General features: G+C 38.6%; 2 protein-coding genes across 2 annotated transcripts in view; one reads left to right on the forward strand and one right to left on the reverse strand.

The window, feature by feature from the left end:
* LOC134649152 (transmembrane protein 17-like) overlaps positions 1 to 27,193 on the forward strand; it is a 269,508-nt gene that overhangs the window by 215,645 nt on the left and 26,670 nt on the right. The gene's annotated exons all lie outside the window — the stretch shown is intronic.
* The window catches only part of LOC134648938 (BMP-binding endothelial regulator protein), a 62,143-nt gene continuing 36,863 nt past the window's right edge, over positions 1,914 to 27,193 (reverse strand). Inside the window, exons 4-8 of the mRNA XM_063503579.1 lie at positions 9,350 to 9,620; positions 4,826 to 5,035; positions 4,123 to 4,367; positions 2,732 to 3,871; positions 1,914 to 2,304 (exon numbers count right to left, since the gene is read on the reverse strand). Coding sequence (XP_063359649.1) covers positions 2,786 to 3,871; positions 4,123 to 4,367; positions 4,826 to 5,035; positions 9,350 to 9,620 — 1,812 coding nt within the window. The 3' untranslated portion in view covers positions 1,914 to 2,304; positions 2,732 to 2,785. The remainder of the gene's footprint in view (positions 2,305 to 2,731; positions 3,872 to 4,122; positions 4,368 to 4,825; positions 5,036 to 9,349; positions 9,621 to 27,193) is intronic.

Below are 27,193 nucleotides of genomic sequence, written 5' to 3' on the forward strand. Positions count from 1 at the left end.
TTTTCTGCTCTATCTACTTATAAGCACTATCGATGTTTGAACCCACGATTTTAGACTATACCCCACATATAAAGGTTAATATAGGTAATTATTATGGTATCGATGTACGCATTGGATTATACTAGGTGAGTTTTATTTTCCACGGTAGTAATTTTAAGGGCCCGCTAATTTGTTTGTAATCAAATGGTCACCTTTATATCTTATGATGAGTGACTATTTAATACTGAATGGACGTAACATGATATAAAGTATTTATTTTTATTTTATAAGTTCATCAATCTACTTCTTCTTCTTCTTGGTATTTTTAATTATTGTATTTTTTGACATGCGTGGAATATGCCTGTATTTAGAATTATGAACTGAATTACGCATAAATAAATAATATATAAAAATTTATCTACTTCCTCAGGTTTGTCTGAAAAGTTCTGTAATCGGTTTTATAGTGCTTAGGTAGAATTTAAATAGTTAACTCCGCCATACAGACAAAGGTACACCATCGATCATTGGCGATCTGGGTTAATAAAACAAAAGGGTATATCAACAAAATTGCATTATTTATTTATTCCTTGTTCGCAAGCTCACAAGTTACTGTGAACTATTAGTTCCTTAGTGGAGCCAATAGTATATTTACGTACTTAATATAGAACCAGTAACGTTGTGCACTAAACACATTCAATTTATACATTTTCATACATTTCCATAATAAAGACACAAGACCCATTTTATATCAATAAATAATTAAATTTATGGCATGTAGGTAAAGTTTACCCAAAAAGGTACCTACACTATACTTAGATTAGAATAGTATCATAGTATTCATGTTGTCGTAAGAAAGTATACATAATTGCAAAAGAAGGAATAATTTGTAATACCTTAAGTAAATTGTCAGAAATGAAGGTCGCTTAATTATATCCTCAAATAACTTACGAGCCTACATAAAACGTAAGCCTTGAAATAAAACACTAAAATTAAGGAAATTTAATTCACTATTTTGGGCGGCTTTCACTCAGAAAGCGGCCAAAACAGAAGAAATTAAACATAAGAAGTGATTTTTGAAATAATTTCTAAAACTTTAGAAAATATTTCGCGTAATAAATAAAAAGATAATAAAGAAGACATTTATACAAAGGCAATTAAAAAAGAAAATTAGTCAATAATATGACACGTAGACACTGGCTGCTTTTATTTTGCTGGCTGCGTTTATCTTTAAAGGATAAATAATTAAAAGTAGATATATTGCAGCCTCCTCTCAAAACATCTACAATGTCTAGCAGAATACACACATTCAATCATTTCAGAATAGAAAGTACTATCACCAGCTAACATTAAGTAAACATGTCAGAACTAAAGTAAGTACACATAGATTTAAAAGTCAAGAATACAATTCATTGGTAACGTATTTATGAACTAAGCTCTAAAACGAGTCTTTAATTAAAACAATATTTAACTACACGAACGAATCTGTTACTACTTTCAGGGTTTAATGTAGATTACTCTCAATCTCATAGCTTCTTGGCTTCGGATAAATATGTTAACTAAGTTTTTGTAAACAACTAGGTACTGATGAGATCGCAATTTGAACTTTACTTTACCGAACGCACTTCCATAACATAAGTCATAATCAATTATCACATTTTAGATACGCTAAGTAAGCATTACATGAGTTTATAGAATTGCTACAAATTTAATGCGACAGCGTTTAAATAACAACCAGCGATCTTTCCAATTTATATACCTCTAAAGAATCACCAATAGATACTCAATCATTAGCAAATATCGTATATTTTGTAGGATTTTTATTGTTGTTTAATTGAGATAAGAAAATCGGGGTAGTTATACTGAACCATTGTTGACCTCAAAATTATACTGATTATTTTAACCCAACTGCACAACTATCACAACTTCGACGACGCTGCACTCAAAAGTCTACAAAATCTACGATGTCTGATCAATCACGATCAATTTTCGCGATTTAACTTACGATTGTTGATCGTGGGTCTTAAAATAATGGAATGAGCTAACTGAATGTCTAAAGGAGAATTTGGTTCTAAAACCTGTCTCGAATTTCACTTCATGCTGGTCGATGTTCGCGAGGCAATAGTGAGCTATGTAGGGTAGGTATAGGTATATAGATGGACAAAAGTTATTCTATGACATTTAGTATAATATTATGTACGTACATCTTAAAATAAGTAGTTATATTGAATACTGTTCTTGTAGAAAGATCATCATTCCATTGGTGGTTGTTACACCTTTGTCGAGGTGTATTTCCTAATTCATCTTATTTCTTGCATCCTCGTAATACTGTAAATAAAAAAATACAAATGTTAAATTAAATTTTAACCTGGTAGATGGCGCATTATTTGGAAATAATGTATGTAAGTACCTAGGCATGAGAAGGTTAGGAAGCTAATGACTTTCATATTTGCAAATAGCCCCAGGTGATCCAGGAGCTGCAGATGATTCCCGCAACCGTATTTAATATTTCATTACTTAATAATGACATAATGACTTTCGGATCATCATCTTCCTCGCGTTGTCGGCATTTTGCCACGGCTCATGGGAGCCTAGGGTCCGCTTGGCAACTAATTCCAGGAATTGGCATGTAATAATGTAAAAACTGACAAGACAAGACTAACTAAAAACTGTTGCAGAAATGATTATCTATTTAATTTTCTCAAAGACACCTTGGAGTTAGATATTAGAGCGTCGAGAACTGAAAAATAGTTACCTCACTTCACCACACTGGCAGGTTTGACTAGTAGATGCGGAGCCGCTAACAAAGTTAATCAGGATGCAGAATCGGCGGCGGGGGGCGACGGCCGGACCCCGGCTTGGGCATGGTGCCGGGCAGCAGCAGCGCCGTGTCGGGCGGCGAGGCGCGCGCGGCGTCGCGCCCGCGCGTCAGCCACGGCGGCGACGCGCCCGCGCACCACGCCTCGTGCTGCCAGTCCCGCGGCGCCGCGCCTAGCCGCGCGCACTCGCGCGCGTACGCGCCGTACGCCGCACAGTGGCACCGAAAGCCAGAACAATTGCACGCGTCTAATTCACACGCCTCCCTATAATTGTGAGGATTCACTTTCGCCGCACACTCGGTAAAAGCCTCGTATTTGTCGAAGCCGCGGCACAGCCGACGCGCCTTGGCCCGCCGGCGCGGCCGGCACTGGGAACGGCCGGGACGCTCGCGCCGGCGCGAGCAAGCTCGCCGACCGCCCACCCGCCACGACGAACCGAACTCCCACGCGTCGCTCGTCATCCTACCGTCGCGCGATCTCATATCGTCCTTCGCTATAGAATTAAAATTGCCACATAAACCGCACAATTTTCCTTTATACACACTCGACACTGTAACTTCCAAGAAGCCGTCTCCGTCCCATAACATTTGCACTCCGATGCTGGCCTTCAGAAGCACGGAACCGTTGCTGCGGATTATCTCCGCTACGCCGCTCTCTCTGTGGGGCAAGCTGATTCTTTTGCCATTTACTTTGATTCGCATCTTTTTCCCCATATTAATTTTAGTAGACCCTATCCGAAGAGTGGCCGTGCGTGTCCAGGAGGAATGTGAAGTGTTTCTAGCGTCATTAGAAATTCTTATCGAAAATGAGCCATTTGCGCAGTCGGACACTAATTGATATTTACAGGATCCTTGGAAACTGTAGAATTTTCCGTCAAAGGTCTTGTAATGGGGATCCCCGAAGACGGTACAGATGCCGTCGATATCGACACACCGCGCGCAACACTGGCCCGGCACGCGCCGCGGCGTCTGGTCGGGAGGACAGGTCACGACGGGGCAGCGCTCCATGGCGCAGCGAGGTTCACCGCCGCGGCATTCACAGGATTTGCAAGCATCAAGCTGCCATGTTTCACCATCCTGGAATAATAATAATCTCATATAAGTTTCATTTCAGCATTTCAAACATTTACTTTAAAGCAACTTATACCGCCGGTTTCCACTTATAAGATAAGAATCGCTAATCACACATATTATATCTCAAGATCAAAACAGGGTTCCCGGGCACGCACTTCCATCTCGCTCACGCATACGTTCATGCAGTGAGAGTGAAAGAAGAGCACGAACTTACTGGGCCTTAAGAAAATAAGTCTAGCTGAAGATATAACCACCTGATAAGTATTCCCGCCTATAACACATGCAGCCTTCGCCTCCTCTACTTGCGGGCACTCGGGGCAGCACTTGCCCGGCGCGGGCGGGCGCGCACGGGCGCCGCACGTCAGCACGGGGCACGTGTGCCGCGCACACACCACCGTGCCGTTGACGCACGTGCAGTCCGTGCACGGATCCACGCGAAACGACGCCAGGTGCGCGTGAAGGCTGTTGCCGATTATGCACGGCTTTGTGAAAGTGTGACCTGGAATTTAAAGATATTATTGTAACGTACATAGGTATAGTCAGCTGCGGAGATAATAGTTGACCCCCCTGTAAAATCTATGCAGTGGGATCAGTTATCTCTGCAGCTGAATGTACTTACATTAGTTACATTACATTAAATTATTATATTAAGGTACCGCACAGCGATGTACACCTATTAAATATTCAACAAAAATAAGTTTTAGTAGGTAGGTAGGTATAGGTAGGAAATGTTGTCCGTGATTCAATATTTATATATTTTTTTATTATGTATGTAGATGGGGCTTCAAAAAAAACAGTAGTCAATAATTATCTAATTATCTAATTAGTGAGTTAATAAATTTATTGAATCGTTAGCAGTTAGCACCGACCTCACCGACTTCTGGATATTACAGATCATACAATATAATAAAAAAATTACTTAAGAAGGGCTTCTACAACATATACCTATGCACTTACTGGGCAGCATCTTGTCTACTGTGGGCACATTGCAGCGGGGGCAGCACTCGCCGAGCGGCGTGTGTTGTTGCGCAGGAGCGCACGGCAGCACGGGACACGCGCGCTTGGCGCACGAGAGCGCGCCGTGCACGCAGCGGCACGACAAGCACGGCTCCTCCGGGATGCGCACGTCGCGCCCCTCGCCCACTCTTTGGCCGTTTATCACGCATTCTGGAAACAAGGACAAGCGAGGTTGAATAAAAAATAAGAACATTCCATTTACTGATTGTGAACAAATTTAACATACTCAGTAAATTCATAATTATGTTATAGAAACGGGACAACATCTTGCAAGTAGGGACATTTATTCAGTCACGTGTAGGTACACGACTACTAGGTAGTCATCTTAAACGTTTTATAACGTTTAATTAACGTATTCTGGATCATGGAAAAATACTCCCCTCCTTCACTTTATTCTCAAAGTCCCGTTTCATTGAAGTAATGTATGAAAATCCTGTAATTTTAAATCTCACGACTAGGTACTTTTATTCAAGCGCTTAACAGTCTTTGTAGTAAGTACATTTCCGCTTAAATATGTAGTAGAAGTTCTGTACTTTTAGAGATATCCAGAAAACTCATGAATACTCAGGTGTTTATGTTATAGAAAGGTAAAATAAAAGTAAAGTAGGTATACAAATGTTATTCGGAACATTTGACGTCCAACTACGGGGACTTTGTCAATTCAAATTAAGTAGGTACGAATACGTTACGTACCCAAACGCCAGTTGACAACTTTTATAACTTAGGTATACAGGGAGTTTCCTGTAACAGGAGCAATAAATTACACTGAAAGCTATACTCCTCAAACTGACCAATATTTGTTCAGCAACTTTTAATAAAAATAGTTTATGTTTTGATTTTTATTACACTTTAAAGTTTTTTCTAAGACGCAATGTATTGCAAATTTTGTTATGTTTAAATTAAAGCGTGACAAGCAACGCCAAACACACTGATGTCAGCGTACATTGAAGGCAATATTTATTTTGTATGAAAAAGAGGAAGTCTAAAGGATTCATAATTTTTAAAAGTTGTTTAACAAAAGTTTTATAGTTTGAGGAGTATAATATATGTTATATTATTTGCTCGTGTTACAGGCAACATCCTGTATACGAGGCTGTTTATACTTGCCTTCCGGTTAATAGTTTAAACGGTCTTGATATAATTTAGAGATAAGCTTTTAATTCACTGAGTCAATAATTATGCAATAAAAAACACGTCTTAGCGTTTCATTGTGCCGCTTTTTATATGGCAGCAAAATAAACATTTGAAACAAAAGCGCAAGCCATTCTTTAGCAAATAAGAAAGGAAAGGATCAGCGGCTTGGCTGCGACAAAGCGTAAAGTCCATAAATTACTATGACTGGACGATGAATCAATCAGGGCCTAATGACGGAGTCCGGCCGCACACGGCGCGCCCACCGCCGCGAACGGACCCTGAAGGCTCTACCGATACTTTTCTACGCGTGTAAGTGCACGTAGTACATTAGTAACACTTCCCTTCTTTAAGATAATTACAAATATGAATACATAACAGATTGCCTTGTCCTCGCTTGGCATTCATTAGGCTCGCCCTCAGTCTTCTGCCGTGTAGTGTTTGGATATGTCAGTAGATGAATGTGCTTCAATAGCGACGCACACTCAATTCTAAGAGCGTGCTCGAGCCCGCTGCGTCAGCGCGTGTGACAATCTAACAATGGAGGAAGACACTCAAGTGTCTGTCGTAAAACTAGAGATGACTACACAAAGTAGGCTGTCCTTTTGTAGACAAACAATTAACTATTCATCGTTAGTCCGCTATATTCATGTAAGACTCGACTTAAGTTTTAATTATACAAACAAGATTTATACTAATGAAATACCAACGGTTAAAGATAACAGCTGGAGTTTATTTATTTAAAGACACCTTGCATGAATATAACTACGGACAGGTACCTATGTTTATATGTATACGTAAGTATGAAACAAGGATTATACACATGAGCCCAACTCTATCAACAATTCACAGCACGCAGCGGGCGTCCATCACTCGCTAATTATTTCAATTTCTCAGATTGTCGTCGCAAGCATACCTAATAATAAAGACGGTTCTCCAAACACATTTAGAATTTAGATGAGTTCGTTACCGAGGTTAAAACAATCATACAATGAACTCAAACATCTCGAGACAGACGGTCGAAATCCTAAAAAGCCTCGCTCTGATAAGGAATCATGATTATCTCTACATTATGAAGAAATAATAAGTAAGTAGAAGAAGCAAAAAAGCTAATGCACCGTGGGGATCGTAAAACAAACAAACACGGGGTTCACCGCGCGCTGCGCCCGCGCAGCCGCGCCGACGTCGGCCGCTTTGACCCGCACACAAAAACCCTCCCATCTTTACCTTTTAAGTAGGTTGTTAACTTTTTGATTTATGGTCAATAATAGAGCCGCAACGCCGTGGGAGACTTTTCGACCACCACAAATATATAATTTTAATGAACCCCTGTGAACACATAATAAGATCTTGTTGGATGTAAGGCCTGCATCCCTAAAGTTAATGTGGCAGCCTTGCTGTGCCTACATATCCTGCGGTAAGGGTAGGACTCTGTGGCGAATGCCTGCGCTGGGTGGTCCGCTTTGCAAAAATAAATAATCTTGCAGCCTTCCATTATTAAACAAATAAGAAAATAATCTTTTCGATTTGCCAGTTTCTTATTTGTCGGAGAGTAATAAACATGGTTAATCAAACTTTACAATCATTAAACCTTTTGGTAGAGCAGTACGAGTATCTCTGTTTATTGTTTTCTCTTACTTTACTTTTAATTTTAATCAACGTACCTACTAATTACTTTTAATCGACGTAGTATTTAATTTATTAGTTGAAACGTTCACTGTTATTGTAGAAAAAACTAGTTTTTATCGATTACTAGTTGCTTTTTTGACCTTAACGATACATATAATATAGAACATAAAAATAAATCACTGCATTGTTTTGATGGCAGTCGTCACTAGCAATAAGGTTGGAGGTGTGCGGGTGTAATGGCGAGCTATTGTGTGGTGCAGACTACTGCGCAACAAGTCTTCAGCTCATTGTCCACACCGCATGTGGGCGTGCGCCACCACGGCTCGGCGCCGGGATGCACCTTCCAAGTGTAGGTTAAGTACCTACAGAATTAAACAGTTTTAATAGTTAATTATTATTTTTGCTTAAGTTGTGTTTAAGTAGGAGGAAACAGTAAACTTATACATTTATCACCTTCTACAACTACTATTTATACCTGTAGGACTTTAATGACTTTGTTTCGTTCCGTTGCGTTTACATCCCCTAATTCGAGCTAAATACTTTATTCGAAATTAGTAATAAATAAAACGTTAAGCGGCAAACTCCCAACGTAGCAACTAGCGCGCACGCAATTAATAAAACATAAAACCCGACCAATACAGCTATAGTTCGGAATGCTTCGGCAATTTTCAAAAGAAATTTGGAGTCGTCATCTTGTAAATTACTATTATTAGTTATGGAATTAATAAACTTGTTAGAGTTTCGGAGGTAAATTGTTGGTCCGTTTTGGTTTTATTAGATATGTTGTCGGGTTGTGTTTGTTTTTGTCCGAGATTGCGCTTGTTGGTTGTTTTTTGCCGCGCATGCGTCTGGGTGGGCGCTGCGCGAGACACGGCTGCGCCTGGGCAGAGACCCGCTGCACGCCGAGCAATTATTAAACATTCAATATAAGTATCGTGCATAGCACTCGCGATGGGAAAAGGCGTCAGTGTGAAACAATCAGGAAATTCCTTTGTCTGTGTATTACCTTATGATGAATGATATTTCTTTTGCTGCTGCGTGTAATGGTTCCGTGTGTTTAAAGTTAGCTTGAAATTCAGGTACATGAAATTTTTTTCAACACAAGTTTCAGCCGAGCTACAAAGATAATATGTAACATGTAACTAGTTCAATTTAAAATGTTTTTTTTAATGATTTTGTTTCCGCTCTTTCATACATTATGTACCTACAATGTCACTGAATTTATTGATGATTTTGAAACTTTTAAACAGCCTTAAAATAAGCTATATCATTGTTTTTGTCAGAGACGTACATCCTTGATGTCCCCACAAGCCTTCCAGTAAATACCAAAATTTATGTCCATGGTGCTTGGGTCCGAAGAATATAAACCTATAGTAACCATGCTTACTAACTTAATACCTCTAATCTGTGCTTCATCGTTCCACTTGGTGTGCCGTTATATCAGTGGGGCCTGCTCTGGCAGCAGTAACAGATATCTGATAAAGCCTTACCACCACAGACAGGACAGTTATAATGCGTGTGCCGTTGGACCGTTGGTACCTTGACTTTTCGCACGGCACGTAGCACTCAGGCGTCGAAATGGTGACACCCCGGCCTCGCAGTGCTGACACGTCCCTCCTCATCCCACTCTTTGTGCCAGGCGGGCTCAGTGCAGTTGCATCAGCAGGTCTTGCAACTTGCAACAGATATCTGATAAAGCCTTACCGCCACAGACAGGACAGTTGTAATGCGTGTGCCGCTGGTGTCTGGGCTTGTCGCACGGCGCGTAGCACTCCGGCCTCGAAATGGTGACCACGCCGGCCTCGCAGCGCAGGACACGTCCCTCCTCGTCCCACTCCGTGTGCGAGGCGTGTTCAGTGCCGTTGTACCAGCACCCCTTGCAGCGCTCGCAGCAGCCCTTGCGAGGCATCGAGACAGCACAGTCGTCCACCTGTCCGCACTCCTCTACGCCGTTGCTACACTCTACGTATCCGTTCTGAAAATAAACACCCATTGTTATCATTTTACTTTTAGAATTTGGTACTCGACAGGGTATTGGGAGTTAATGGAATCAAAATGAACTAGGCTATGGGGTAAAAGCGATGGACTAAATTCTAGGATATAAAACCAGACGCCTAGCTGCCTAATAAAACGCAAAATAGGTAAGTATGTAATTTTATTTCCGGCAGACCGCGACTCGCCCCCACAAGATGGGCCCTCACATATTATTATTAGACCATATCGTGGCCTCTATAAATTGATTCGATTTACTTATTTTAATTGGTTTACTTATATATTATTATAATAAAATTAATAATTACTATAATTAGGATTCACGCTTTTACCTACATAACATTAATATTTACAATACCTATTTATAAAAAAACTCGCTGACAACATATTTAGGTACTCATTGCTACCTAAGAAAAGTTAAATGAAAAATGGAAATCGACTTGCGGTCTGTTATATAAAATAAACACAACAATATAAGTTCGGCTACCAAAGTAGCGTGCGGTTGTTCAGCAAAAAAGTGTTGTTTAAAGATCAAAAGAATGTGTCCGTAAAACACAAAGACAATTAAATGTTTTTTTGTACAAGCAAACAATGTTTCATTACTAACAATAAACTTTAATGTGTCAATTACGCCTACACAAGGTGGCAACCGCGATTGTGGTTGAGCGATACGTACGGAACAGTTTTTATATGTCGTTTTCCTAGCCCTCTTTTGTTTTATTCATTTCTAAGGTAACAGATGTTCAGGACCGTGGTGTTCACATAATCCAAAAGCACAATAATCTAAATTAATTAACACATCTTCATTTCAGTCTTGTGGGGTGATATTCCCATCGCCTGCAATCACAGGGCGCACACGCCATACATCAAAAATAATTTGCGTTTATATGTGTGCGCGGCACGTCTGTACACGCATCATTGTGTATCTGACGGACTTCTGGCATGCTCTCAGTAGAGCGACTTACGCACACATTCATGTCGCGGCCAGTCGCGGGTCGAGGTAATCCGAGTCGGGGCGGGGCGGTGCGTGTCCGTTCTGTATGATAATACTATTACTTATTCTGTGCTGCAATGAAGAGGCCAGAAGAATTAGGAGTATTTGCAATGTCCAGGACCAAATTGTCAACATGTTTCAGCTGACACAATTTAATTAAGTAAGTATGGGAATTTAAGCCTGCATATTGGCCAAAACATGCGTTGACATATTTTTTTTCCCTCACCACGTACTTTGTACATAACCTAGTCACAGCTGTTATGGAGATCCGAGGTTACGTTACAGCGGTTAGCCAACTCGGACTGAGGGTCCAACATGCCCTCACTCGGCAAGAAAATGGAATGACACCCCTAGCTGGCGCGCCAGACACTGAGTATTAATTACCTCCATTTGTAAGGCAACGTTGTGGCTGGCACACTGGGTTATTCCCATTTGATCCCACGCCTACTATCCCACGACTTAAACGAACAAAAACTCGAGTTCTATCGCACGTTACGTGATAACCCAAAGGATACGACTTTATTTTATTCAATTCGAGGGTTTTTACGCGTGGGATATAATGGGAATAAGCCAGGCATGACGATATTCATGATGAGATAGTATTTTATTGACTATTTTACTAAGTAACAGCTTATAGTTGTGTAAACTAAAAACACTTCTTAATTATTATTTTATTTATATTTATTTATCTTCTATGTTGATAAAATGTAAACTGAAATAGATGTTTCAAACTGACTTTTGTCCACTATCTTTATTTTTTCCATTTCGTATTTAATATTGGTAAGCAATATAATTAATTATTCTTTATTTATTTAAAACTAATTACACTTAAAATAAAAACTTATAAATAAAAAAATTACATTAGATAATAATAGCAATAGATAACATTGTGCCAATTTTTCCTTGTTTTGGAGCTCAATTATGTTTTTCTTCTACATAATTGCTGGTATAAATCTAATTCAAATCCCATATATTTAATTGGTTTTAGAAAAGTATGTGCACTGACTAATATTATTCCAATATAATATATCAATATGTCTTAGTTATTACGGACCCTCAACTAGCTTAGTACTAAGACAACATTAATCTATTCCACTTTGCGGTACTTGTTCTCGAGGCTGGCTCGAGTAGATAGAAAAACGCGCGACACTGACATTTTTGCGACCGCATTGTTCTATTGAATTATAAGCAATGGGTAGGAGGCATGGGCAGGCATGTCGAGCTTGTGATTACTCTATTAAAGAATTTAACGATTAAACATAACACGTAGCAGTAAACGTACGTAGCATGTTCTTATAGAGGCACTAGAGACAAAGTTATACGTATAGACCACGTAATACCGCCTCTTCAGTATGAATATGTATAACTGAGGATCAAGATCCATAGTTTTACTATGGCGTACTTGCTCCTATAAAAGCAGACAGGCTATAACTGCGGGGTTAGAATAAGAATGCGTTTACCTACACAATACTGAATTCTACAATTGGGTCTCTATTTTTCTGTTGCCAAGAATTTAAAAAAAATCAGTCCGTGGGATTTCTTGAAACTCCTCATGTTATTTGAAACATTATAGTTCTAACCCCATAGGTACAAATGCATATTTTTGCTACTACCTAGAGTACTAAGATAAAAATATATATTATAATCTGAATTGATATTAGTTATCGCGTTAATGGTAGCTCCGAAGGTTTATTCAAATTAGCGTATAAGTGCGAGATGATAATTATATTGATTAGTACAAGTGATAAAATAGCAAACGTTTATGCGTCCCGTTCGGCGTGCAATAAGATCGGCTCATGTACATTTAACGAGTTTTTAACGGCTCTTTGTTCAGCGCAGGCGCAGCACGTGTGCGGTTTGCGTGTAACGTGCTTTATTCCACATTATGTTAATCACTTTTCTACATAATTAGACGCCTGCGTAGGCAATAATGTACTTACTGCTATAAAAATTACTGAATACCTATTTTTTTACACTTTGAAATATGTGACAAACTTCAACAAAATCTGTAATGTGTTTCGCTGCCTATTATTTTTATATGTAAATGGCATGACAAATACACAAAAAACAACGATTAAACTTAGATACAGGTATAATAGGCCCTCTTGTTGCTGAAAAGCAATCTATTCCAAACAATCTTCAGACAGCAAAATAATGTACGTAACCCAGACTATAAACAAGCATAAAATCGGTTAAACTGACAAAAAAATATTCAAGTAACGATGAATTTGTAATTTCCTTATATCTCATCGCAACAAGCCAGACATGGTTCTTAAATATTAACTATCAATATTTGCACGAATCTGTACACTTGTCATACGTTTTAACACCCAACAGTAACCGCGTCCTAATTTGTATGTGGCCCTGGCATCTGAGCCGGCGTGAGCGCAGGACAACTGTGACAACTGGCGTGACTTATTATGTGGTTCTATGGGGTTATTCCAAGTTTCACTCGGTTTTATAGTTGGTAGGTACCACCGTAACTTCTGTTAATATTAAGACTTTTATTTAAAGGCCGTGATAAATAATTTAGCGAACTGGAAAATTGCATGGACGTATTTTTTTATGTGATAGTCAACAAACGAGCAGACGAGCCGCCTAATGAGAAGCGGTCACCGTCGCACATGGACATTGAACAACATCAGAGGAGGCAGTTAATAAGTGTTACCGACCCTTAAGAACCCTGAATACCCGTTTCTTGAAGCAATGCAATGGAATTCATTCTGGAGTAACTGCCATGAGTTTCTCCAGGTAGCAACAATAACTTATTATTATTTATTTTAAACTTTATTGCACAATATAACAAAATTAAATAAAGTACAAATGGCGGACTTAATGCCTAAAGGCATTCTCTACCAGTCAACCACCAGGCTAAACAAAAACTTATGTGAGTAATAAATTCTTGGGATAACGACACGACCACGAGCGAATAGGACGACACGACCACGAGATTTGCAAGGACAGACTCCGGCATTTCTTAATAAGTACCTACTTATACATCACACAACAACAGAGAGCTTACAATGTTACCTACCCAGATTATTTCATCGAACTAGATCGGATAGCGACGGTAACAGTCGAATATCCGAAATCTCCACTAAGTATAACAGCAATAAACCACGCGGTAGCCTAAACTCAAGAGAAGTGCCTTCTATTTAGTTTTAATATGCTTTACGCGAGGTCACCCATTCTCTGTTGTTTATTGTTTTTCGATAGTTCGGCCGAATTTCATGAGCCGCCTCTTTGAACTAGCCCTCACATAGCGAAATATTTACGTTACACGTCGGATAAAAATAACTGTAAGTCTGTCGACTGGCCATTACTTGCTATAATGCGTGCTGCAAATAAAATAGAACAGATTACCTACATGGCTCCAATTCTCAAGAATCACGGTGAGCTTAAGATGTGTACTCAGATGTTGATTGCGGTATATAGAGATATTAGCACTGTTAGCGAAGAAGAAAGAAATAAATTAGGCATAAATGTATAGTGGGTTGCGAAATTGCTTGGAGATGAGATGAGATGAATGAATTCATTGATCAAGTCGCCATGCACTTTTGCGGTTGATGGTACAATATTTGATTATGATTTTCATATTACAATATGAAAATTATAATCAAGTATGTCTGTGATTGTTTTTTTAATTTTATAATGCTGCATTTATATTGAATTAGAAAGTACTAAAGTTGACTGTTTGAATTAACCTCACGACTTTTCACAAAATGGTTGTCTTAACAAACTGCCCATATTCTGGGGTATCTTCAAATTCCAAGTCATTTTACAATTTCCGAAGTCTCGCTTTCCAAGAAATAGTTTCCCGTAATTGACTTGGCAATTTAGTATATCACTAAGTTAAAAAGTAACATAAACGTATCCTTTCCTAATTGGCATAACTGTTAACGTATTTAAAATGCAACTAACATACATATTCGTTACGCTACTTTATGTCATTCTGTTCCATATTCAGCGCAGGAGCAGACCTGACCGATTACCTTGGTCATAAATAGTGGGAATGAGATCTTTGTATTCACACCACATCCACTCACCCAGCGAATTAGCGATACACAGCAATGGTCCAATACTTACCTATACATATAATTACACATAAACTGACTACTCTACTCCTTACTAGGAGTGATCGGAATAGCAGACCGTAGGTACCTTTCAATCCTATCATTTATCTACCTCCATTGGAGTCATGCAGATTTGTATATAAGTTCCTAGGATGTGTTCAGGCTTACATACATTATCTGCAGTCCATCTGTTCGTCCGTTACTAACTGACAGCCGGCTATATCTCAAGAACCGCAATACGTAGACAGTTATATGCTAATTCAATAAAGCCCCGATCCTGACCTAATTAATTCAATATAAATAACTATCTATATAAGTAACTACATACAGTAATGTGTTAATTAGGAAATTAAATATTATATTTCACACATTACTTGTTGAAAATTGTAATGCAGTTTTTCAGTTGATTGAGCTGTCATTTATTAGAGACAAAATAACGGATCAGGAGGGCTATGATGCTTTGTCACCAAATCATTAATCATTTATTGCGTGATATGTGAAATACCTGATAAGTGATTAAATTTGGTAAAAAGACGCGAGGATAAAGTACAAGTGACTAATGATAGCGTGACATGATTTGAGCTTTTGAAAAATCAATTTTAATCTCGATGACTTAAGGCCTATTTTAAAGAATAGATTACTTAATCACATTCCACCACTTATCTACTTTTGCCATTGACTGATAAAAATCATCCGTGGTTTGAGCTTTTGAAGAATCAATTCTAAACAAGTTGACTTAAAGCGTATTTTAATTAATGACATCCTATCACCACTTATCCACATGTGACGTTGATAGTTAAAAGTTATCCAAGGTTAAAGCTTTTGAAGCTTTATTTCTAAGTACTTAGAGTTTATAGTCTTTGAAATAAGCTACATTATCGAATTAAGGTAGAACCGGCTGCAATACTTAATTAACGAAGGCTCATATTTGCTTGTAAATTCATACAAAATTTTAAGGACAGTAGACCTTATTAACCTCAAATACGGTGAATTTTATACGTCAAACCATCTGTCAAAATCAACTAAATTGTAGGCCCTTCCCAAACTTAGCCACCTTACTAAGACAACTGCTCGATGCATTTGGCCGTTGCTCTCCGCCTAATAGGTTGCCATGGGTATGCCAACCCCACCAATGCATCTACGGTTCCACTATGGGGAGCAACAGCCACCATGTCTTGAGACTCTGCCGTTGCGCTGGGAGGTTCCCACGGCACCATGTTCTTAATGACATCGTTAGGAGAACCTTAGTGTCAGAGTTACCTAATATCCCATGTATGCTTGAGCCGCCAGGCTTTAGCCGATCGGACGGCATAAGGCCTGACGGCTAGACCCTGGTGCCGTGGGAAAGAGGTAAGTGCTTACTGTGGGACGCCACGTGCGTCAGTACTTTTGCCGCCCCGCATCTTAGTCGTACAATGCGGTCGGCAGGAGCGGCTGCTGAGCATGCGGCGTCTCTTAAAAACCGGCCAAGTGCGAGTCGGACTCGCGCACGAAGGGTTCCGTACCATTAGGTACGCAAAAAACGGCAACAAAATCACGTTTGTTGTATGGGAGCTCCACTTAAATATTTATTTTATTTTGTTGTTAGTACTTATTATTTGTTGTTGGCAACAGAAATATATCATCTAAATAGACAGACAGACCGACGGACAGCGGAGTCTTAGTAATAGGATCCCGTTTTTCCTGAAACCCTAAAAAAATAAATACTCGGCGCTGAGCGGTTATTTATTCGTCTCCCTCGGTGTCGAGACTTCGGGATGCTCCGGGAGCCGGGAACCTCGCCTGTTTGAAAGGGGCCTTGACCCCCGCTCGGGATTGTTCCTGATGCAAAGACTGTCCATCGCAATCTAAGGCGGTCCTAGGTCCTTGCTACTCGTAAAATCTGCAGCGATATTGATAGCCCACGCAGTGCAAGTGTTATACTTGGTCAACCAGATCTTGACAGTAGAAAAAGGCGCCAAATTTGAAAAATGTAGGCGCGAAGAGATATCGTTCCATAGAAAATTTGAATTTCACGCCTTTTTTTACTGACAAGATTTGGTTGACCAGCTATATCACAGACTTGTCATTTTCGCGCTCGATTTACCCGTCATAAATTCATAGAAGTTTGACGTTTAAAATGACGCTTGCACTGCGTGGGCTATCAAAATCGCTGCAGACTTTTCTCGGTCTGACTCTATTAACTACTCTATACAGGGTGGTACAAACCTCGATGTCCAACATTTTTTTTATTTTATCACTACGTGGGCTACTACCAATATTTTTTTATATTAAGGCTAGATTTTAGGAAATAAAGTTGTGTATCAAAGAAGTAAAAAATAAAATTCGGCACCGAAGTCAGGCACCAAACGTCATCTCTGAGAATCGCCTAATAGCCCACGATATGAGGAAACTAAAAAAAAATTTGAACGTTGTGGTATAGACCACCTGTATAGTTTGAGTGTTGGATTGCAACTAAATTAGTACGACGCTGTCATTTTCTATTACGCGATTACGTCCGATTTTACCCGAAAAACGAAGTGCATTCTTGTAAGTATAGTTGGTCAAACCAATTTGTCATTAAATAAGAACAATATAAACTATACTCATCCTTTTCTTTTGGGTGCTAGTACTAGTGTAAGACAAAGATAGTATGACTCTCTCTGTCTATGTTTGAAATGAGACAGTGCTTTGACAAACGATATAACCTATTTGTAGTTTCGCATTTTAAATATACTTGGTCAACCAGATCTTGTCAGAGGAAAAAGGCGGCAAATTTGAAAAATGTAGGCGCGAAGGGATATCGTCCCATAGAAAATTTGAATTTCGCGCCTTTTTCTACTGACAAGGTTTGGTTGACCATCTATAGAAAAAAAATCAGCGATCAAAGAGAATATAATCACTACGTTTTAAGAGACGGGACTTCCATACTAGCCACCTGAAATTCTGAGTAGTATGAAGCGTATGCTAGAATCCTGTACCAATAGGACAGAAATTATGACAGCTCGATGACAGCAGATGTGGACGGCACTGCTGCCAACATGAGCAACAAAAAGGGATGTGCTTCACACACTGTTAGATATTTTTATCGATATCGATAATTTGAAAAAAAAAAATGCGTTGCTTTTAGACTAATTATTAAACTTTCGCAATAAGTACTTTTCGTAACTACTATTTTTTTTCTTAGAAGTTACAAAAAGTATGATTGTAATAAATGATAACAACAGTTTTCTTTTTAATTAATTAATTCTATTAGATCTTTTAAAATAATATTTACTAATTTGATATACCCTGTTGTTGACCTTTTTTTACAGTGTCTACTAAGGGGTCTTCTAATTCCGCGAAAGATCTATTTTTAATTCGGCATTCGTTTCTGATTAATAAGAGGCTTAGTCGCCTCAGCAGTTGGTCAGTCATGGTTGCTTGATTTTCAATAGGCACATAGGCTAAATCTTCATTACCCGTCACTTGAACCCATCTTTTACACCTGGACAGGAGCAATTTTTTTCGATATTAATAGAAAGATATTATACTCGGATTATTAAAAGTCAAGTAGTGTTTTTGCTCGTCTCTTTCTATTTATATATACCCATGGCAAGGGAAACCAAAACATTTTTCAATAACATGGACCTAAGAGCTGTTCAGAAAAAATATCGATATTATCTGGGTACTTACCGCACTAACTTTTACAATGATATTATTTTATTCCAGAATTTATTTTAATTTCTAAAGAAACATGCGTTATGTGTTTTATGTAGAAAAACAAATAGATTTTTGAACTTACCTATCTTCATCCAATGGAAATTTAGCCATAAATGTTCGTTTTTGACCACCAACCAACAACACGACCGGCCTTTAAACCGCAAATCTCACACGTTTTGTAGTGCATATTTGCTTTAGATCACATAATAGGTACACATTCACGGGCTCAAACCAAGTTATGGTCGTAACTGTTACGTCAAATCAGTAAATATCAACAGATTTTAAACACAAAAATGCACGATTCAAAAAGCCCGGCGAACAGTAAACATAAATCATGGCGGACAATGGCGGATGTGAAGGTAAGTGAGAAAGGGATGCCGCTGTTAGAGCAAGATATGTATATCCGCCATACCAGCTAGCTTAAACTTCATACAACGATTTTTATAAGGACACTTTCGCCAGACTGTCAGCGATGTCAAATCGGCGACATGATAGATTTTCATTGTCAGTCAGGCTAAAAGTACAATGTAATATTAATTTAAAAATTCATTGCGTAACCTATACCTATAGGAAGAAAACAAACAAATAAATTGCATTAAATATATGCAGAACATGAGAACTATGAGAGTATGGATCACTCCATAGGCAGAAGTGATTGATGGCTGAACATATATTCTGAAATTCGGCAACGCTATGAAGAAAAAATCCTTGGACGCCTATTCTTCACAGGTGACACGACAGGAAATATTGTCTGAAAAAAAACTGCAAGAGCTGATTTTATACGCAGATAAAAAAGACGTTAGAGTTTATGGAGACATGACAGAAGACGCGGTATGCTGAAGAATATGTTGTCACAAAAGGAGCGGCAGTCCGTTTAAATGTAAATATGTTGGAATGATCTTCAACTGGTGTCAGCGAGCTTGCCGTGATACCTTCACGAGCTAATCACAGCGGCGTATGATAAAATCATGGTTCCTACACTTCCTACTGTGCGAAACATTTAGGGCGCGTGTACACGGTGCCGCCTCCGCGCCGCCGCCGCACCTTCGCGCTATGTACACGAGACGCGTAAAACCCGCGACGGCGGACTATACTTGTCTCGTGTACATAGCGCGAAGGTGCAGCGGCGGCGCAGCGGCGGCGCGGCGGCGGGTTTTACGCGTCTCGTGTACATAGCGCGAAGGTGCGGCGGCGGCGCGGCGGCGGCGCGGAGGCGGCACCGTGTACACGAGCCCGTGCGGCGGCGTCGCGGCGGCGGCTCGGAGGCTGCACCGTGTACACGCGCCCTTATGTGTATGGAATCGAAGCTGTTTCCCGTCTAACTCCAATCTGTGGCTAAATGTTTTGGTGCTTGTAGTTTTTAAGTATTCTGAATTAAATACTCTGATTTAAACATAATTAGATTGTTTAATATTATTAATCTCTCTATTTTCACTTTATTGCACGAAACATAGGACGTTTTGCCAAATGGAATTCTCTACCAGTCAGGCGTAAGGCAAACAGAGGTTGGTGTTGGTATGTAGGATATAAAAGCGACCGTATGTCGAACAGGTAATCTGGTTGCTGGCATTACATACATCTTTCGTGCTGGTATTTTATACTGTTAAATCGTACCTAACCTATGCTAAAAAAGTGACGAACTCCAAATGTGACGTCCTCAGAAAGTGGCGTTCTCAGAAAGTGACGTCCTCAGTGCTACATTATATCTTTAATTAAGTACTTTAAGATGTGCCGGCAATCCGTCGCCATGTTGAGTTTGAGGTCGGCGTCTAGGTCGGCACACAAATAGAGTGCCAAGTCTTTGAGCACTCTATATATGTGCCGAAACTCCTCGTTGGGCATATCAAAAGGGTTCCATGTATCCCCTATGGCACGTCGTTGAATTTTTCTTTGTTGATGCTTTTCTTCCATGGCAGCAGCTGCCAAGAAGAAATGATATCTTTGCCATCCCTACAAATAATGTAATGATATTCTTATATGAAAACAAAAGGAGTTCAAATAGTATATATTATATTTGAAAAAAAAAAAAAACTATACCGGCCAAGTGCGAGTCCAAAATTTTAGACCCAGTAATTTCGGAGATAAAGGTGGGGGGAGGGGGTAATTTTTTGGCTATTTTCTTAAATAACTTCTAACCTATTTATTTTACTTAAAAAAATCGCTGGTAGCCTAGCGGTAAGAGCGTGCGACTTGCAATCCAGAGGTCGCGGGTTCAAACCCCGGCTCGTACCAATGAGTTTTTCGGAACTTATGTACGAAATATCATTTGATATTTACCAGTCCCTTTTCGGAGAAGGAAAATATCGTGAGGAAACCGGACTAATCCCAATACGGGCCTAGTTTACCCTCTGGGTTGGAAGGTCAGATGGCAGTCGCTTTCGTAAAAACTAGTGCCCACGCCAGTTCCTGGGATTAGCTGCCAAGCTGCCCAGGCTCCCATGAGCCGCGGCAAAATTCCGGGACAACGCGAGGAAGCCATGTCCGTCTTTGGGTGAGGGGTCACTAATTTACATATGTGTACTAAATTTCAACTTAATTGGTCTAGTCGTTTCCGTGGAAATAGGCTGTGACAGACGGACAGACAGACGCACGAGACTAAAAATTGTATTTTTCACCACTTCTATACCATGAGAGCACCTTATCGTGCCCAGTGAGCACCACGATAAATTAATCAAAGGCTAGCCGTCAAAAATCGACTATATGTCTAACTATCCAACAAACGTAGCCATTTACCGTCTATCGCTGTCAAAGTGGACAAAACGGTATGAATGTTATAAAAATGTATAAATCTAGACAAGTGTCTTTTATATCATTTAACTTATCCACTTATCAACTAAGTTTAAGTTGGAAAAGTAGACAAGTGACATATTATCCAACGAGCATGTTATGCAGTTAATCGTTTAACGACTATCGCTGCCAAAAGTGGAAAAGACGACAAATCAATAAAAACTGGATAAAATGTCAGTTTTATCATCATTTATACAACTATATCATTTATACAGTCGACCATCATAGCCCTACAGTTTATGAGTACCTAATTAATATGACACGTTGACAGCTCCAATGAGGCGGCGCGCCGTGGCCGACTTATCGCTCTTTGGGTTATTAACTCCTAAACTATTTTCCTTGTCTGCACCGGATAATCTCATTATTTTTGTCATTTATGTGGTGACTTAGAGTAAAAAAGCGGCCAAGTGCGAGTCGGACTCGCCCATGAACGGTTCCGTATTTAGGCGCGATTTATGACGTATTAAAAAAAACTACTTACTAGATCTCGTTCAAACCAATTTTCGGTGGATGTTATCATTCTCTTATTTTAGAAGTTACAGGGGGGGGGGGACACACATTTTACCACTTTGGAAGTCTCTCTCGCGCAAACTATTCAGTTTAGAAAAAAATTATATTAGAAACCTCAATATCATTTTTGAAGACCTATCCATCCACACGTATGGGTTTGATGAAAAAACAAATTTTGAGTTTCAGTTCTAAGTATGGGGAACCCCCAAAATTTATTGTTTTTTTTATATTTTTGTGTGAAAATCTTAATGCGGCTCACAGAATACATCTACTTACCAAGTTTCAACAGTACCTATAGTTCTTATAGTTTCGGAGAAAAGTGGCTGTCACATACGGACGGACAGACAGACAGACAGACAGACAGACAGACAGACAGACATGACGAATCTATAAGGGTTCCGTTTTTTGCCATTTGGCTACGGAACCTTAAAAAGATAGCTCTATTTTTGAACCTAAGCATATATCGGCATATGTAAAAAGACGTTACAGCCTCACTAATCCCAACCCAAAAATATACGTTTATATTGTATTTGGAGTACAATTTCAGATATATTTGACTAATTTGTATAGGTAATACCTAAACACACATACACCAGGTATTACACTAGGGAGTTTAATTTTTGTATGGGAAGAAAGTTTTGATATTTTTTTCTGACTTCGTGCATGGTTATTTTACGTTAAAATGAACATAATTCACTAATTCATAATTTGATAATAGATTAAACGTGTTCTCTACTAAATGATGCGTACGCGAGCATGCGGCGGTGGTATCTCTGTATTCGGGCGACACCGCCCGGCCACTTCCCGTTGTGGTGATAACTGTATCCTCAGCGCTTCCTAGCTTGCGCAATGCCACGTGGCACCTTCAATCTGGATTAATTATTTAATGCTATATTATGTAATATAATATGCCTTTATTAGCTATATTGATTTTTATGCAGTCTTCCATAAATTTAATTTATCTACATATTTACTGGCGACTGCTACGTAAATACATATGTATTTTTCACGGAGAGTTTTGTTCTTCAGCAGTGTTGTTTGAAGTTTTTAGTTGTCCTACGAGTCAATTTTTTGCATGAGTTAATTTGTCAATAATGATTACCTAAAATACCGAATCCAGAGTTAGACCAAGATAAGTCTGCAACGATTTTGATAGCACACGCAGCGCAAGTCATAATTTCATAGAAGTTTGAGCCTACTCAAATATTTTTTGTAGATTAGTAAAACACCCATAATATCCAACAGGATTATTTAAATTTTTTATAGAAACATTTTTTGAAAGAAAACGTGTTAAATTTGAATATTGTGGCATCTACGATCGTAGCAGGGCACTAACTCGACATTCCACGATGTCTTAAACACGCAAGTTAAGGTTCATTTTAAATGTTTATCTCTCAATTTACATATATAATGAAGTTTACGGAGTATAGCAGCACAGACAGCTCGGGGACGATGGTTCTTATACCTGCTTAGCGAACGCATATTCGCCATTAAGGCACCGGCTGTATTTTTGCATTAGGTATACATACTTACATTTAAAATACCCGATAAGTGCACATTTAGCGTGTGTTATTCTCACACATGCATGGAAGTGTTATCTTTGATCTTCCATTTCGAGCACTTAAGTATTGCTAAAAAAATTGCATTCGCCTGCATTTGATTTTCGTACACCAGTTTCTTGTGAAGGGTGCGAGAGAATTTGCACTTAAAAACTCTGGTATTATTTGCATTGATTTGATAGAAATTTATTTCAATTTTTAAGTAATTGCATTTTGAGAACATCTGTAAAGATATATTTTTGTTCATAATCGCCAGGCGAACGATATTGAAAATAATCGTTACCTACTTAATTTTTTATTTATTTTTATAATTTATAAAATTTGAAAGTGACTCTGTCTGTCAATATGTTACCTCTATTTACGCTTAAATCTCGTTTTCGAGAAAATACGATGGAAAACAATTATGCACCTGCTACATATGTACCCAGATGAAGTAAGGCAGAAGCTAGTGACAATGACAAGGCTGAAGTTCGGTGAATATACTCAAATGAGTTTATAAATAGACCTTCCTATAACAACATTCTTATTAATCCCAACACCTAAACCCACCATCTATCTTCCCTCGTAATTATTTAAATTCTTGTAAATAACAATAAAATTGTTTTATACTAATAACATCATTTTAACACTAACAAAATAATGTATAGGTAAATATATTTAGGTTTATTTATGGCACCGATATCATACTAATATTTTGCGGATCCGATTATAGACCCTAATATTTCAAACCGAAATGTCCGTCTTATCTTTCGGTAGTAAAATACATTATGTCCAAAACAAAAGTAAACGTGTTTCCGATAATAACATTAAGTAAACATTATTTTGTACCAATTTGAATTCTTGCTTAAAAAGCTTGGTTAGAAGACTTAACAATCAACCAAAGTGAAATTTTTCATTTTAAATTGAACGGGAAATTGTAGAAAATGCGTAGGCTAGTCGAATCTGCGATACATTTGCAATATGTATACCTACCACTATACTATTGAAAATCTAGTATTCAAGTTACCTTACCTACCTACATAGGCTATATACTATATATTATATCCTTAGTAATGTACCTACATAATCATTTGTTACACAGCATTGATAATCATATTCATTATTATAATTGAATAAGTAGGCATCCTAACTACTACCTACTAGTTAGGTCATAGCAGGGAGAAAATAGCAGAATGCCGTTTTTATAATACCTAAATGGTGCTTATTTTTTAGAGAAGTAACAAAATATAGAAATCCTATGCTTTGATATCACAAGTCAGAAAATTGATAATGTTCAAAGCTGATTGCAATCATAATATAGGTATGTAGGTATGTACTTTTTTTAGCTATTCCCTATTGAAAACTTTATTTCGCCTTTAATATATTTACGACGATAGCACAAAGCTCGGTATTTCATACAGATTTTAAATGAAGTGCTAATTGTATACGTTTAAAGGTAAATAAGTAGAGGTAGGTAATTGTATCTAGGCAAGTAAGCGATCCCGACAGGCGACAGCGCAAGGCCGAGTGTGGGCTGGCTCCGTGAGCGCGGCGCCTCGCTTCTTACCACGACACTACGTTTTTTGCACAACACACGCGCGGCATATCGATTCTATACACTTCATCACAGAGCAATTAACATCGTATTAAGACAGCTGCGACTTCATCAAGGGTAATAGCACAGACTTTTAAGGAAGCTATTCGTTAGCGCACATCCATCCATCATTATGAACGCCCCTGCGCCCTCCTGGCGCTTACATTTTTCGAAAAAAAGTTAAACGTGTTCAATAGACGTGATAGACTTCTAGTTACAAGCAATTACATGCTAAATATGTTTTTTTTTTTCGTAATGGGAGCAAGTCGATATTGTCGGTAATAATAAAGCTTTGTGATGACTGATGAGTCCCTGAGAAAGGCACACAAAGTAGTACTTATATAGTACTAATGACTACTACTTATTCTGCTATAGAACACAAATAGTATGTATTGTACACCTCAAATCACAATAGAAGAAAACAATACAAAAGAAAACAACAATTCAAGCAGAGGTAAACAAAAGGAGTTTTTAAAAAAAGCCTTTTCCAGACAGCGGGGCAATTAATAAATTTACACATGTCAGTAGGAGTTGCAAATGCAATGATAAATACTTTTTAACGTCACCTATTGGGAAGGAGGGATCAAAATACCACTTTTCTTTTCTGCTCGGATATCAAAGGGGCACTTTTCTGTTCTAGAACTTTTCTAGAATATTTTTTTTACTTTCTTTCATACAATTTTTTTAACTTAACCCGTGGAGCGCCCTAGTATCGCACATGTGATACTAGCTCCATACTATTCTGGGTTCTGGGCGCTCCACTGGTTAATAATTATTATAATAATCATAATAATTTTCTCATGGGTGTTGTGAAAAGCAGTATGAGTCACATAGTAGGAAAAGTTTTTCCACCTAGGTCGTTAACGCTTGAATCCCTCACTACGCTCAGGATTCTATTTAAGAGTCCCTCGCTACGCTCGGTATTCAATTATAGAATTTATAGAATCCTTCGCTTCCTTCTGGATTCAATGTACGCCGTATACAAATATGTAATTTTGCTCCCTTGTGTCACAATGTACTATTCTGAAGCATAACCATATCAAGCAATAAGTAACCCATACCTACTAACAAAAATACCTATGATCTAATTATAAAATTAACAGAATCGTTTTACATATTTCAGCCCATACATTTTCTGCAAAACGATGAAAGATAAATTCAGCAGCTGTAGAGCTAGATAAAATAAAAGTTCATAAGAATTACAGATCTTCGCCGAAACTCTCGATGCTACGAATGCTCTCATAATTTTACTAGCCAACCATAAGTTAAAGTAAACATCCTAATATACAAAGAATTTGCATTAGACTTGATTTTTTGCATCATAGCAAAACATAATAACAATGTTGATGATGTGTGGTGTGTAAAAAATACGCTTTGCTAGAAGAACCGGTGCGACCGCATACCGCGCGCTTGCGGCAAGGCCCGGCGCTCGGCGCCGACGCGGGCACCTGCGCGTGCGCACCCGCTCTCGACACTCACCCACTTTCACATTTGGACCCGACATCCACATACGCTCCACACTTAAACCCTTCTGCACCTTACACTCCACATTATAAGAACTAACTTCCCGAAATAACCCCTTGCAGTACATGCAGCGCGTGGCAACAATCAACAATTAGGTATTATGACCAGACACTGCATACGCCAATAAAGACATTGGTGCAGCCAAATAAATATACAGTTCGGAGATTTTAATTAAGCATGGACCTAATTGAAACTGTAAAGCTTGAAAGTCGAATGAGCTGAAAATTATTTCTAAATAATATTTTTATACATCATTGTGTGTGGATTTCTAAAACAAGTTGAATTATAGCGTAGTGACTATTAAATGAAACTTTTCATAATCTGACAGCTGTCATTTGTTTGCATAAGTACAAAGTCATTTGTAATTGGATACATTTAAATTGCGAGATAGAAGCATCTTAAAAAAATAGTACCTCAATATTTATTAAGATATGTATTCTTAAGTTTGTACCTACGTAGCAGCTTGGAGCAGTCTGCGAACGCAGTTCGAACATTACAGGTACTTGACTTAGCAATTTACTTGTAACTATAAAGTACAATTTACGAGATATTAATAGACGGCAGGGCCTCGATAAAAATAGTTGGACACGGAACATTACTTAATTATTGGCCAGCCCCGTCCGCCACTTCTAACGTTAGAATTGCCGGGTTACTGGATTCAATTAAATTGTCATGAAGGTTCCGAGAACTATTATTACGGTAGCGGCATTTTACTGTTAAATTATGAACTCGCTTTTTGTTGCATAAAATAAATTTGCACATAATAGCTGTCGTGGTCGCTAGAATTTGTATTTGCAAGAGCTTGACTGAAATTATTCTGCAACGCAATTTGCCAACCGCTTTTAAAATCAAATA

The sequence above is a fragment of the Cydia amplana genome, chromosome 6 (assembly GCF_948474715.1).
Source record: "Cydia amplana chromosome 6, ilCydAmpl1.1, whole genome shotgun sequence".
NCBI classification, from domain to species: Eukaryota; Metazoa; Arthropoda; class Insecta; order Lepidoptera; family Tortricidae; genus Cydia; species Cydia amplana.